The following is a 13318-nucleotide window of genomic DNA, read 5'->3' on the forward strand; positions in this document are numbered from 1 at the left end:
TGCTCAGCCCCCGTGCCCTGCAGTGAGGTGAGAACACCTCTCCCTCAGTTCAGGAGTCTCCTGGGGGGGAAGTCAGCACAGCCTGGCTGCACAGCCCAGCTGTGCTGCTCTGACCCCCGTGGGCTGCACTGAGGTGAGAACACCTCCCCCTCAGTTCAGGAGTCTCCTGGGGGGGAAGCCAGCACGGCCTCAGCCCCGGGGGCTGCAGTGAGGTGAGAACACCTCCCCGTTAGATCAGGATCTCCTGGGGGGGAAGCCAGCACGGCCTCAGCCCCGGGGGCTGCACTGAGGTGAGAACACCTCCCCCTCAGTTCAGGAGGCTCCTGGGGGGGAAGCCAGCACGGCCTCAGCCCCGGGGGCTGCAGCGAGGTGAGAACACCTCCCCTCAGTTCAGGAGTCTCCTGGGGGGGAAGCCAGCACGGCCTCAGCCCCGGGGGCTGCAGTGAGGTGAGAACACCTCCCCCTTAGATCAGGAGTCTCCTGGGGGGGAAGCCAGCACGGCCTCAGCCCCGGGGGCCGCAGTGAGGTGAGAACACCTCTCCCTCAGTTCAGGAGTCTCCTGGGGGGGAAGCCAGCATGGCCTGGCTGCACAGCCCAGCTGTGCTGCTCTGACCCCCGGGGGCCGCAGCGAGGTGAGAACACCTCTCTCTCAGTTCAGGAGTCTCCTGGGGGGGAAGCCAGCACGGCCGCAGCCCCGGGGGCTGCACTGAGGTGAGAACACCTCCCCCTCAGTTCAGGAGTCTCCTGGGGGGGAAGCCAGCACGGCCGCAGCCCCGGGGGCTGCAGCGAGGTGAGAACACCTCCCCGTTAGATCAGGATCTCCTGGGGGGGAAGCCAGCACGGCCTGGCTGCACAGCCCAGCTGTGCTGCTCAGCCCCCGTGCTCTGCAGTGAGGTGAGAACACCTCTCCCTCAGTTCAGGAGGCTCCTGGGGGGGAAGGGGCTGCAGCGAGGTGAGAACACCTCTCCCTCAGTTCAGGAGTCTCCTGGGGGGGAAGCCAGCACGGCCTCAGCCCCGGGGGCTGCAGCGAGGCGCGCTGACCTCCGCTGGCGTCGGTGAGCTGGGTCCTGCGCAGGAAGCCCAGGTAGCCGGTGCGGGCCCACAGCGTCTGCGTGTCCCCGAAGCTCAGGCGGGCCGTGAAGTGGTCGGCGTGCAGGGCTTCCTCTCCGTACACCGTGTAGTAACCCGTGGCATTGTGGGGGCTGCTCACCCATATCTAGGGGGCAAAGCACATCCAGCTGCAATGAACGTGGGTTACTCTGCCAGGCACAGACAGCATCGTCAATTGATTTAAAAGATCTGTTTCACTGACAATTTGGATTACTCCAAAATGCCAGTTCTACTGAAAGCAGTAACTTCTGACCAGAGAAAAGGGGTTTTATGTACATGTAATTGGGAGATGGTAAAGGCCATAAAGAAATGAACCAGGCATTTGGCTTACTGGAAAGGAACACCTGCTAATCTATTAGCTGGGCATCTTATTACACAACAAAAGATGCCTATAAAACAAAGGTCAAACCAAGCAGCAAATTACCTACTGCTGCTGCCCACTGATGGGAGTACATCCCTACCTGTTGTAGGTGCAGACACAGCCTAGTGGCCTGGTCTCACCAGTGCATTCAGTGCACCAACGCACACAGTGCATTCTCTGTGGGGCTCATCCACACCCCACCCAGGGGAAGGAAGGCATTTATCTAACAGGAGGTATCCAGGTATCACACCCCTGCCCACAAACACGGTACCATGGTACCAAAGCCTTACCTCTCCTAAATGGGAGTCTCCCAGAGGTCCCTTGGTTTCTGTGTGTGCTATGATGACCTTCACTCCCGGAAGAATCTCGAATAAGAAGCAAACAGAAGTTAAGAAAATTAATTCCTCAAAAGAAAAGTTAATCAGAAGTCAACAGTCTGTGCTTCCCTTTCTGCACCACAGACACCAACCATTGCTTCCTACTACAGTTGTTTAACTTATTTAATAATTCTAACTCTGAGCAGTTCAGCATTGGTTTCACACCCAGAAAATGCCTTCCATATGAAGGCCTCAGATTTGTTTTGGTGGTAGCAATTTATCCTATTGCTTCATGCCATGCACCTGGCTTCACTTAACTACTCAGTCACAACCTGTTCTGGACACATTCTGATTAGCCAATCTCATCCCACACATTCTTTAATGAGATCTGGGTGATGCAGCTCCCCACCCAGGTGGGGCCATGAGGACAAGAGCATCATAATGGCTTTAAACTGAACCAGGAGTTTTAGAGGAGATACTGGGAAGAATTCTCCCCTGTGAGGGTGGTGAGGCCCTGGCTGGTAAGGGTTGTGCAGAGGCTACCTCAGGTTGTCTGTGGCTACCTCAGCCCTGGAAGTGTCCAAGGCCAGGCTGGACGGGGCTTGGAGCAGCCTGGTCTGGGGGAAGGTGTCCCCCCACCCATGGCAGACAGGGACTGCAATGAGATGAGCTTTGAAGTCCTTTCCAACCCAAAGCACTCCTCGATTCTGTGAGGAGGAAGGATGACACTGTCTCTCACCTTCCCAGACTCCATCAGTGGCAGACTGTGTGGAGAACCTCTCTCTACCAAACGCACCCTGAGAAAATAAGAGGAATAAATTTGTAAAAGGCTTTAAAAACTGGAGATTAGGATTTTTTTTCTTCTTTTTTTTTTCCTCCTTTTTCTCTGAGGGAATTTTCTCCCATCTGCTGCCTAAGAGATGATAATGACTGTATTTAAGAGACAAAAGGAGGAGGAAAGGTGCAGCTGGCTGCACTCTTGTAGCTGAGGGGCTTCTCTTGGGATACAGCCCCTGGTGTCTTCTGCTGCTGCTCTGGGCTCTTCACTACACTTCAACCCAGCATGCTGTGCCCACCAGTACCCCCGTGGTTCCTGTTACAGCTGCAGAGGTTCTGCTATGTCCTCTCTGCCACTCAGAGAAGGCTGAGGAACACAGTCGTTTTGGTTTGAAGGAAGAAGAAGAAAATAAAAAAGACTACAGGAGATTCTAACTGTGCTATTTCCAGTACCAAAAGGATTGTTAGGGAGCAGTTCCTTGGCATTGCATGGCACAGGGATGTAAGATGGGAGGGAGTCAGTTGGCTGCTGCCAAGGAGAGCTCAGCAAAGCAATGCAATGAGGCTGAGCTTTGCTCTCCACAGCCACTGAAGGGTTAATGCTGTGACAGACTGTACCTGTCATGTCGAAGGGCTCTCATATCTACATAGACTGTTGTTGGGTCTGGTCCTGCTGTTCCCTAAGGATAGTGAGGAAGAAACAAATTCAACAGAAGCCACAACACCCTGCTTTCATTCTCCCAGCCCATAAATTCACATTATTTCCTCTCTCTTTTTTACAGACACTTAGAGAGCACTTCCCTGAGGTCCAAGAAATAAAGGAGCCCCCCACTGTACAGTGACTACTGCAGAGCCTTTGCTTTTTATGGAACCAGTCAATGAATGCACAGGTGAAACATACAGTACAGGTAACTCTGCAACTGCAAAATTTTTACATTTAAAATTCAGCTTTTAGGATTTTATCTGAGTAAGAACCTGCTCTATAACCCACACAGCCAGTGCAAAAGGATGTAAGCACAAACCTAGGTGGGCCCAGTCCCCAACACTGCAGAGCAGATGGACTTTAGGACAGGACAAGCACACATGCATCACTATACCTGTTCAGCCAGCTTGCCCAGCCTGTTTGGCTGACAGCAGGACCACAAACAGAAGTAACAGAGGCCATCAAAGTGTGGGAAACAGAGAGAAAGGGGAAAAAAAGAAAATACAAACAAAGAGGCACTGGAAACATAAGATACACACAGTAAGACAGAACACAAAACTTACACTGTTTTAGAATGAAAAGAAAATTTCCATTTCAGATTATTTAAGAGCTTGGCACTTTTAGGCAGTTCTTTTGGAAACATGCAAATCTCAGATCATGTAACAAAAGAAGGCTACAGCAACTCAAACACTGCCTTCCAATAAACCCCTTCTCCCTCTGTAAGACTCTGCAGCTTCAGAAACACCTCAGTGAACCAGTTCAGCAGGGCTGGAAGCCATGAATTTAGCCTGCTGATTTGTATCAGAAGTTTGGTCATTCATTTCCATTCATTTAAATCCAATTTAAAAAGTCTAATGGAGGAATGGGGGAAGAATGGGGGGAAAGGGGTAGAAACTCCCCCACTAAAAAAGGTCTCAAGAATGGAAAACAGAGGTGAAAAAGGCATGAAATGAATGGGAAGTTGAACTGCCCAGCAGTCCTGTATTCCTCACCAGGTTTTTTTTGGAGTACTTTCCATGTTGCCATTCAGTATTCTGCAGAAAAACTGTTTCTCACCCCTTTATCCCAAACTGGCTTTTGAAATTTGTATTCACACAGGCAATTTGGAAAGCTATTCTTCCACACTTGGCAGCTTTAGTCAATGTTAAAATCTTAATTTGCAGTCAAATTGATTTCATGTGTATCCTTCCTGTTTTTCCACCTATTGATTTATAAAATCACTCTGACATTTCTTTATAACCATTTAGCTTGATCTTGTCAAAAATCCTTTCTTCTTGAATTGTGAAAGAAACTACAGAAACTAAGGAAACAATAGTGAATGGCAACATACTGAAGTAACTCATGTCCCAGAACATCTCTCTTGTAGGAAAACTAGAACACTGTAATATATTCTGAGAGATAAAAAGGCTTTTCTTCATCTAGGGGGCACCAAGAAAAAAAAAAAGAAGAAAAAAGTTTTGGAGAAGTACAGCAGCAATTTTCATAGAATCCTGTTTTACTAAGTGTAATCCATCCCAATAAAATTGGGAATGAAATTCACAATTACACACACTAAATCCACGTGCCCCCTAAGATATTCCCCACATACAAAGCTGCACAGTGCCTCATCTGAAACCTGAGCACTTCTTCACTAACTCAAGCATCCTCCCAACTCCAGGGTGCTTTTCCCACCTTCTAGTCCATGCTCACTTAATAGCTGATTTTTCAGGTAAATTTTGGAATATATATATATATAATGTATGTATTTTTTAAAATCTCCTGACTGGAAAAGAAATACCTCATTAAGAAAAGTTAGATTTCATCTGATTAAATTACACATAAAAGATTATTATCAGCTGAATACTGAATATTAAAGGTGGTTCTGGTCCACAGAATGTCATTATCTCCAGACTGTGAAGCATGGCTGAGTACTTCATGGGCATATCCTCCCTCTCAAAGCTTCCAATTTCACAACTTAAAGTAAAAAAAACCCAGTCTGGCTCTCTCACAAGGTGAGACAAAGATATCTGCATGCTGCTAATACTCATTTGAGATCTTTAAAAATAAAAAAGCCCTGCCAACTGTGTCAATTTTCCTGGGTCTTATTTGTGAAATTTTGTCTTCCATTTAATTCCACATTATACAAAACAAGACAAAACCTGAATCACACAAAAGCTGAAGGAGTATTGTTTGTAACAATAATATTTAGGTACAGGAAGCTGTTTATTTAATGCACAGTAGGAAGGAAAGAAGTTTCTTAGTACTGACCCTCTGGATTAGAAAAGCAAATCAATTGGTCAATTAGTACAGAAAAGTGAAATTATCATAATCAACATAATATCAAACATCTTATTAAAAAGCTTAATTTAACTTGGTGATGAAGCAAGCAAGCAATGGAGCTCCAGCTGATTAGAAAAAGAAATGAATTCACCTGAACACGGTTTTCCACCAAGCCCCAGAGATTCTGAGAGAGGAAGGAGCAGTTTGAGCTCACCTGTAAGCAGATTGCCACGTTGACCCTGCAGCCAAAGGTGGTGCTCACTGCACGAGCAGACAGGCCCAGGTCCTTGAAGAGCTTGGAGAAGGACTGGGTGAGGGTGATCCTGGGTCTCTCCTCGGCCACCACCATGCAGGTGCGCACGCAGGACAGGTTCACCCCCTTCATCTGGGAGGGTGGGACACAACACACACTGTGACTGCCAGGGCAGCAATTCCAGAGAGAAACTGCTTCACTGCTGCAACACAATGGCTTTAGAAGCACCAGAGTAAGACATGAGCTGTTTTAACACTACAGGCACTCAGCATTTTGAGCTGAGAACCCTCAAAATGTCATTTAGCCACAGGGCTGGGCTGGCCAGGGACCTGCTGGCTCCCAGAACTGCCCAGTTCAGGTGTCCCAGACATCATCAGCTCCTCTCAATGTGAATGTGAACCTGGAGCAACTGGCTGTGGGCCAGGATTTCCTTCGGTGAGGTCCTGTGGAACAAGATTCTTTCACAATACAATCACTTTTTTGTGAAGGAGCTGCCACACATTGCCAGTGGAAGTCCTGGGCACTACAGCTGTGGGAATGCTCCTTCTTCTTTAGGGAAATTAAATCTGAGCTGAGAGATTTCCCTCCAAAATAAAGAAATGTATTAGAGTGTAACTGATGTTGTTAGCAATCAAAGAATCATACAGCATATGCTTTGGGTGGGAAGGGAAGGACTTGAAAGCTCCTCTCACTCCAGCCCCTATGCACCAACTGCTGCTCCAAGCCCCATCCAACCTGGCCTGGAACACTTCCAGGACAGGGAAGATTTCCATTTTAGAACTTAACACTTTCGATATCAAGTGATATCTGAAAGAAGTGACATGTGCTGAGTTTTAGGGGGCTTTTTCTTTTGGCTGTTTTGAGTGAGGTTTTTTGTCTTTGGTGGGGCTTTGGGATTTTTTCTTCTGTTGGTGTGTGATTTCTCTGGGATTTTTTTTTTTGTTTGCTGGTGGGTTTTTTTCTTGTCTCAGACACAAACAAGTTGATAGGCTTGCTATGTATTTTGCCCAAAAACATCCAGCAGCACAGAGCTTGCACAAATAACTAAAACTGAAAACATAAGAGTATTTTTTTCCCTTTACCAGCTGGAAGCTGAACCTTCCAGCAGTCTCAAAACTCCCCAAAAATCAAATCATAATGGAAGGCTGTCACAGGAACACTTAAAACCTCATAATCTCCAAGGCAAAATGAAGCATTTTTAGAAGATACATGCATGTTTCTGTCAGAGAGTGGTAAATGAAGCCTGCTCACCCGGAGAACATCAGTCTGTGTGCCAAGGCCTTTGGTGCAGATCTCCATCACAGAGTAGGAGCAGAAGGTGACACGCACTTTGTACTGGCTGACAGCAGACAGCCACAGAGACACGTTGCTCTCCAGCTCCAGAGGAGGCACCAGGATGGACTGGTGGCCTGAATATATGCTGGGGAGAGCAAGCAATAGGAACATGAAAATTTAGTTAATTAATGTATATGGCATGATTTAAAAGGCAAAAAAATTGCAGCTTTGTGAGATGTGCTGCATTAGAGTAGGTATCTGGCTGAGTCAAGTCAAGAGTCACTCATTTAAAAAAACACATAACTGCTTCCTTTAGCAGTATTTCTTACTGCATACTAATCTGGCAGTGAACACCTTAAAGGTCTTGTCAAAACATATCCTTTAATCCCAAAATACTTTAAAAGGATTTACTTAATCAACATGAAACAGACAGGTAAGTCCTTCTTCTTTTCTTTCTTGAATTTGGTATGCAATTAATTCCACTTGCAAACCTGAAGTTACTCCAGTAACTAACTGACTGAAATGGATTTTCTTATCACAAAAGGTGTTTTCTGAACTACTGATCAAAGGGTTAAGTTGGGGTTTCTTTGACGGTTTCTAGAGAGGGCTGAGAACAGGTGAGGAGAGCCAGAGCTGCAGAGCCATACCTGCACAAGCACCAGAGTGCAAAGCCCAAGCCACAGTAGGGGTCCAGGCAGATGGCAATCTGTCGGGAGGGGTACAGCTCACACTGCAGCTTTATCGAGCGACATAAGGCACTTGTGGCTGCGTGGGACATCTGCAGGGGGAAAACAGCACCCCTCAGGGACCTTCTAGAGAAAAAGGGCTTCACAGACTTCTTTGTGAATGGAAAGGAATAACACCATCATCTCCTGTTACTCTACCTTTACTCCTGCTAATATACCAGTAGTAGACACGCTGAAGTCCAAGTATGCCAACATATCTGGAGATGCAGGTCTGAAAACACTAGCCAGCTTCTTTTTAGGCATATCATCTATTTAAAATGCAGAAGCAGAGGAGAGTACCATATTATTTTGGGAAAAAATGCATCTGTACAGCATTATCATCAGATCCTCCCCATAGTTTCTGGACAGCTATTTAAATGCAATGCACAGCACATCCACTCAGGCAGTTGTGGTGTAACAAAATAAATATATCACTCTTCAAACTATTCCCATTTTGGCTACTTACCTGTATCCAAAATAGTGGGCCACGTTTTAATATCTACAGCTGCTGCAGCCTCCTTGGACCTGAGCAGTTTCATTATAGCTTGGGTGGTCAATATACATGCAGATTTACTGACCTGCAAAGGGCAAAGCATTAACACCACTGTTAAAACCAGGGAGTGCATGCTCAAAGTCATGTCATATGCATCCAGATGAGATAACCAGTAAGGTGAAGAAGAAAGTAATTGGAAACAAAACAAAATAAATCACAACAATAAAAGACCATCTAAAATAAGTTTCTGAAGAAGTCATTACTGACTCAGGCACAGCACACTGAATATTTATTTTCTAGCTTATTTTACACTGACTGTGGCAAAGCAATCCAGCAGGCTGCATCAAGCATTCACCACTCCACAAAAGCACAGGGAGAGGAATGTCTCACCTACCTCTACAATCATTTTGACAGTGGGCAGAGTGGTAGCAAGGTTCTGTGGGTGAGGCGGGCGGACGGTGATGGGAACGCAGCCAGCGTACAAACAGCCATAGAAAGTTGCTATCAAGTCTACTCCTGGAAAGGATATTTGGGAAATTAAAGCCATTTTTATCAGATAATAGGCCAAATTCTTTCACCAAAATCAAAATACACACTCATGTGTGTTATTAATTGTCACAAGTGCTATTTGTGTCACAAGTGTCTGTTCAAACCAGCAGGCTGTTCCACACCCAGTTTAAAATGTTTAGCATTTAACAGCTAACAAAAATGATTCCAATCCAATTAACAGACAGAACTTCTTTTCTTGTGCTGTGTGACTGTGGGTTTTGCTGTGGTGCTTTACCTGGAGGGTAAACCAGGGCCACGTGGTCACCGACGTTCAGCCGCCCCTTCTCCATCAGTGCCACTGCCACTCTCTCTGCCCTCTTGTGCAGCTGGATGCACGAGGCAGTGCTGGCTACAGTACCCTGCACAGCAGACAAGTGACAGAGGAAACCTTCACAGCAACAGCAGCAGCTCAGTGACTTGGATATTGACATGAAAAGGGGTAAACCAAAAGGGTTTCTCCTGGAGACACGTGAACACACCAACACAGCATGGGAGCTCATTAGTCCTCAGCTATTTAAGAGAGGTGCTCACCAACAGGTAATTTTCCTTTGTGCCCAAGTTTTGTGTTTCCTCTTGCAGAGTTTCCGTGTCAAGGGTAAAACTTGCCTGAACAAAGTGACCTGGGAAAGGGCTGCTTCATACTAGAAAACCTCCCTCAAAATCTTTACTCTGACAGAATAAACCAATTTAACAATAACAACGTTGAAACAACTTCTTTTGCTAAAGCACAGTCTCAAAAGAAAAGTTAGAAAGTTTGAACTATGTCCTAAACTCTTTTGCCCTTCTGAATGAGACCTACAAATCCTTGACTTCCCAAAGACTGCTGCTGGACCTTCTGCAGGACTCCTGTCTGCAGTACAGCACAGCACAAGGCAGACCCAGTTTGTCCCTGGGCTCTCACTGTCACTCTTTGTGCCATCCTTTCTGAGGGCAGAGCCTAGTCCATGGCAAGGCATCAGTATCCCCTGCAGGATGTGACAGTGCTCCTGGAAATTCGACTCCAAAGCTGTCCCAAGGGCTCTCTACTTAAGCTCTAGATCTTCTTATCAGGAAATCCTCCATTTCTGACTTGCAGTTAACCCTTGTGCTCAGGAATGAAGACAGAATCATGGCTTCCATTAATATGACAGAAGTTGTGTTCTGGCAGGAAATGCAATTACTGCAATGTTTTAAGCTAGGCAGAATGCATACTGAAATTCCAGAAGTGGAATAAAACATATGACATAAAATTCCAGAAGTGGAAAAATTTATGCTACTTACTAACTAGCAATTTTTGTCTGGTTCATTAAAATAATCGGCAGCATTTCAGGAAAAGACTTCTAGAAGGAATTTTCTCAGAATCTAATCTTTTGTTTTGGTTTTAATCTCCAAGTATGACCTAAAGTGCATCTTACCTTGGAATTCAACAGAAGGAAGAGGGGATGATCTGGAGTTGTCTGAGCTCGCCACTGAAGAACATCTGCTAAATAAAGGAACTGAAAGAAAAGAAAAAGGAGACACTCAAATTCACTCCAAGTGCCTCAGGTTTATTTCCTGGTCTTCTCCCATTCTGAATAAGCTAATTGAAATATTTAATAATCCCAGGAGCCCAGTGTCACCTTTCTTGCCTGGTCATTGTCCTCCAGCTGGCTGACGTCCCTCCCCGAGGCCTGTGCGATCCTCTTGCCAGCTACCAGGTTTCCTACAATCATGGAGGCAGGACCAACATCTGCATTTTGGAAAGAGCAGTGCAAGATGAGGAAAACAACCTGGGGAACGAGCAGCAATGCAGCCTGCAGGTGCCCTGCAGAGCACAGGTCTGGCAGCAGCAGCACACACTCTGCCTTCCTCACCTGGCTGCTTCTGCCGAGGCTTGGGCAGGTTGGTGACACAGGTGTGGGGACACATCAGGACGTTGCAAGGATGCAGAGCACCCTCCAAAAAGCGCTGCTTGGTTTCTGAAATATGAATTCCTCCGAGTGGAGCCTTTGGCAAAGTGTTGGCTGGCACCAAGGCAAGGCAGTACACACCTACTTGGTGAATGCTATCAATTGCCTTCACAGAAATTAAACAAAAAAACAAACGTGCCACATTATCAACTGGGATGTAGCTAGAGCAAGAATTTGAATTCAATTAATTTATAACATTAAAGTTTTTACTTGCACCACAATTTGCAAATAAAGGGTCCAATTCTGCACTCACTGAACTCATAGAAGCTGTGCCATGACTTCAATGGGAGCAGGAGCAGACCCAGGACTTTGCTTGTGCCCTCTATCAAGGGGATGCCACCTGCACATCAGGGATTAGGAAAGTCTCTTAAAAGTGGGCAAAAAGTGCAGATATTTTCAAAAGCCAAAGTTATATCACAGCAAATTTAGCATGTATGGCACAATCACAAAAGCGCAGTAGAACACAAAACTCACAAAATTTAGGAGGGAAGTATCTTTGCTGCCTAAATCTTAAGTGTCTCTTTTAGCTACGACACTTCTAAAAAGAGAAACAAAAGTATTTTCTCCCAATACCAGATATTCTCTCCAAAAGGCTGAAATTAGACAGAAACCATTATTACTCAACTGCCTTACTCTTAAGAGCAAAATTTCCTTTAAGTTGTTCTCTGGATCCTTCCCTTCAGCTGTCCCCAGAGTCTTCCATAACTGATCTCTCCTTTTTCACTTTCTGAGAACTGATTAATTCTAAATCTGCAAATGCAGATCTATCACAGTTCCCCTTCCTCCTGTCCTTCATCCCCAGGAAAATACAGTAAAATAATTAAGGGGAAACGTTTTTAATGCTTCTTGTTGCAGATCCAGAATAAAGGTGTTAGTGATAAAAAAGCTTTTGGGGGTGTTCTGATACTTGGTGGAATACCTGTGAATATTTTCAGAGGTAACTCTCAGTATGAAATTAGAAGAGATATGTAGCATTGACCCAAACAAAACCCATCACCTTTAGGCCTTTGAGAATTCTAGTAGTAGGAAGTTAAAAATACATTCTGAGAGAAAATCTTACTTTTTACAAAATTCTGTTAATTCTGAACCCTGAAAAAATTATCTGAGTACAGTTCTCTGTGGTTATACTGATAGGTTTTGCTTATGGGGGGAAAAAAAAAAAGCTGTAATATTGTCATTTCATGCATCAGCCTTATTCACCTGGAAAGAGAAAAGGACAGACTGACTACCTGTAGAACCCTGCTCATCCACTGAAAACTATCCTCCTCTGAGGCGTCAGGGCGCTGCTCTGCCACAAGCACTATCCGATCATCGTGCAGGACGGGCACAGAAAACACTGCTATCCTAAAACACAAAGGACAGGAGAATGACAGGCTGCAACACGGGCTGCACAGAGCATGGCTCATCATCACAGGGAATGGCTGCAGCCTCTCAAGGCACTGCTCATGCCAGATCATCACCAAATCACAGAGAGATCTGGGGCTCATGTGGGCTCCTTGCTGGAACTGCTTTCTGCTGAGGGTCAGGTGGATTTGCAGTCACCCCTGTCTGACAGTTCCTTACCTGGAGGGGCTGTGCAAACCCTGCCTACAGAACTCCATCATGCACACTACACTTGGAGCCCCTACAAGCCATGTCCCTTCTGGGAGAAGACAACTATGCCACATTACTGATCACCAGGTGCTTGCACTGGAAAATGTTTAACTCCCATGCGGAATTACCTTAGTTTTAGGCTTGCCTGTTCTAGGATAAAATATTAATAATGCCTCAGCCTGGGCTGGTCCCAGTCTGAACCCTGAGAGACTCCACTGCCTTGATCTCCATCTGGACATTGAGCCATGGACCACTGAGGAGCACTCAGGCTGGTGATACAACATATTATCTCTGAGGGTCCTTCAGCAGCCTGGCTTGGTCTCCAGAACCAGTTCCTCCCTCAGCAACCCAAAAGGCTCAGGGGACAGAAGTGTTTTACATCCAGCATATGAGCTTCTTTTGAGAGCCTTAAGAGAAGCTTTGAAATAAGTTTTAAACAGACACTTTATAGTGTGTGAAAGTAATTTAAAATCTATTATGCATGAAGCAGGGTAGTCAATATTTACCTTTCAACTTAGCAGCAACAACCAAATTCACAACCTAGTGCTAACTTTCCTATAAAACACACAAAAAAAGTTCACATGCATTGCTCCTGTGTGTGCTGGGTCACTTGGTGACTGTCTGTGGGTTAAAAAAAGAGCAACAAAGCCCAACCAGCAGTGCTGAAGTTTGTAATGCACTCACCTTCCCCGATAGACAAACTTCATGGGCTCAACTGCCAAGGCGGTGGCCACCACATCATCTGCATTGTGCCTGCGGCCACTCACTGTCATCAAGCCATCCAACTTCCCCACCACAAACACCAAATAGTCCTGAAAAGAAGGCAGGATTAGAAACAGAGCAGAAAAACCTCCTCACAGCTGGCAACACATGCCTGACTCAAGCCAACAACACTCTCGGGACCTGCAGGAGGTCAGTGCCCCGACACAAAGTGCTGCTGAGCTCAGGGCTGTCACTTTAGAGCTGGAGTCAGGA

General features: G+C 45.8%; 1 protein-coding gene across 2 annotated transcripts in view; it reads right to left on the bottom strand.

The window, feature by feature from the left end:
- Nucleotides 1-13318, bottom strand: part of DIP2A (disco interacting protein 2 homolog A) — a 60309-nt gene that overhangs the window by 3176 nt on the left and 43815 nt on the right. The window contains exons 21-36 of one of the 2 annotated variants that reach the window (XM_059868347.1): nt 13028-13155; nt 11980-12094; nt 10655-10856; nt 10421-10530; nt 10217-10297; nt 9058-9181; nt 8668-8789; nt 8247-8358; nt 7940-8049; nt 7703-7833; nt 7032-7200; nt 5742-5912; nt 3184-3245; nt 2528-2585; nt 1762-1836; nt 1042-1216 (exon numbers count right to left, since the gene is read on the bottom strand). In XM_059868347.1, the coding sequence (XP_059724330.1) occupies nt 1042-1216; nt 1762-1836; nt 2528-2585; nt 3184-3245; nt 5742-5912; nt 7032-7200; nt 7703-7833; nt 7940-8049; nt 8247-8358; nt 8668-8789; nt 9058-9181; nt 10217-10297; nt 10421-10530; nt 10655-10856; nt 11980-12094; nt 13028-13155 (1945 nt within the window). The remainder of the gene's footprint in view (nt 1-1041; nt 1217-1761; nt 1837-2527; nt 2586-3183; nt 3246-5741; nt 5913-7031; nt 7201-7702; nt 7834-7939; nt 8050-8246; nt 8359-8667; nt 8790-9057; nt 9182-10216; nt 10298-10420; nt 10531-10654; nt 10857-11979; nt 12095-13027; nt 13156-13318) is intronic. The other variant, XM_059868346.1, reaches the window with a different exon arrangement.

Source organism: Haemorhous mexicanus, chromosome 26, assembly GCF_027477595.1.
Source record: "Haemorhous mexicanus isolate bHaeMex1 chromosome 26, bHaeMex1.pri, whole genome shotgun sequence".
Lineage (NCBI taxonomy): Eukaryota > Metazoa > Chordata > Aves > Passeriformes > Fringillidae > Haemorhous > Haemorhous mexicanus.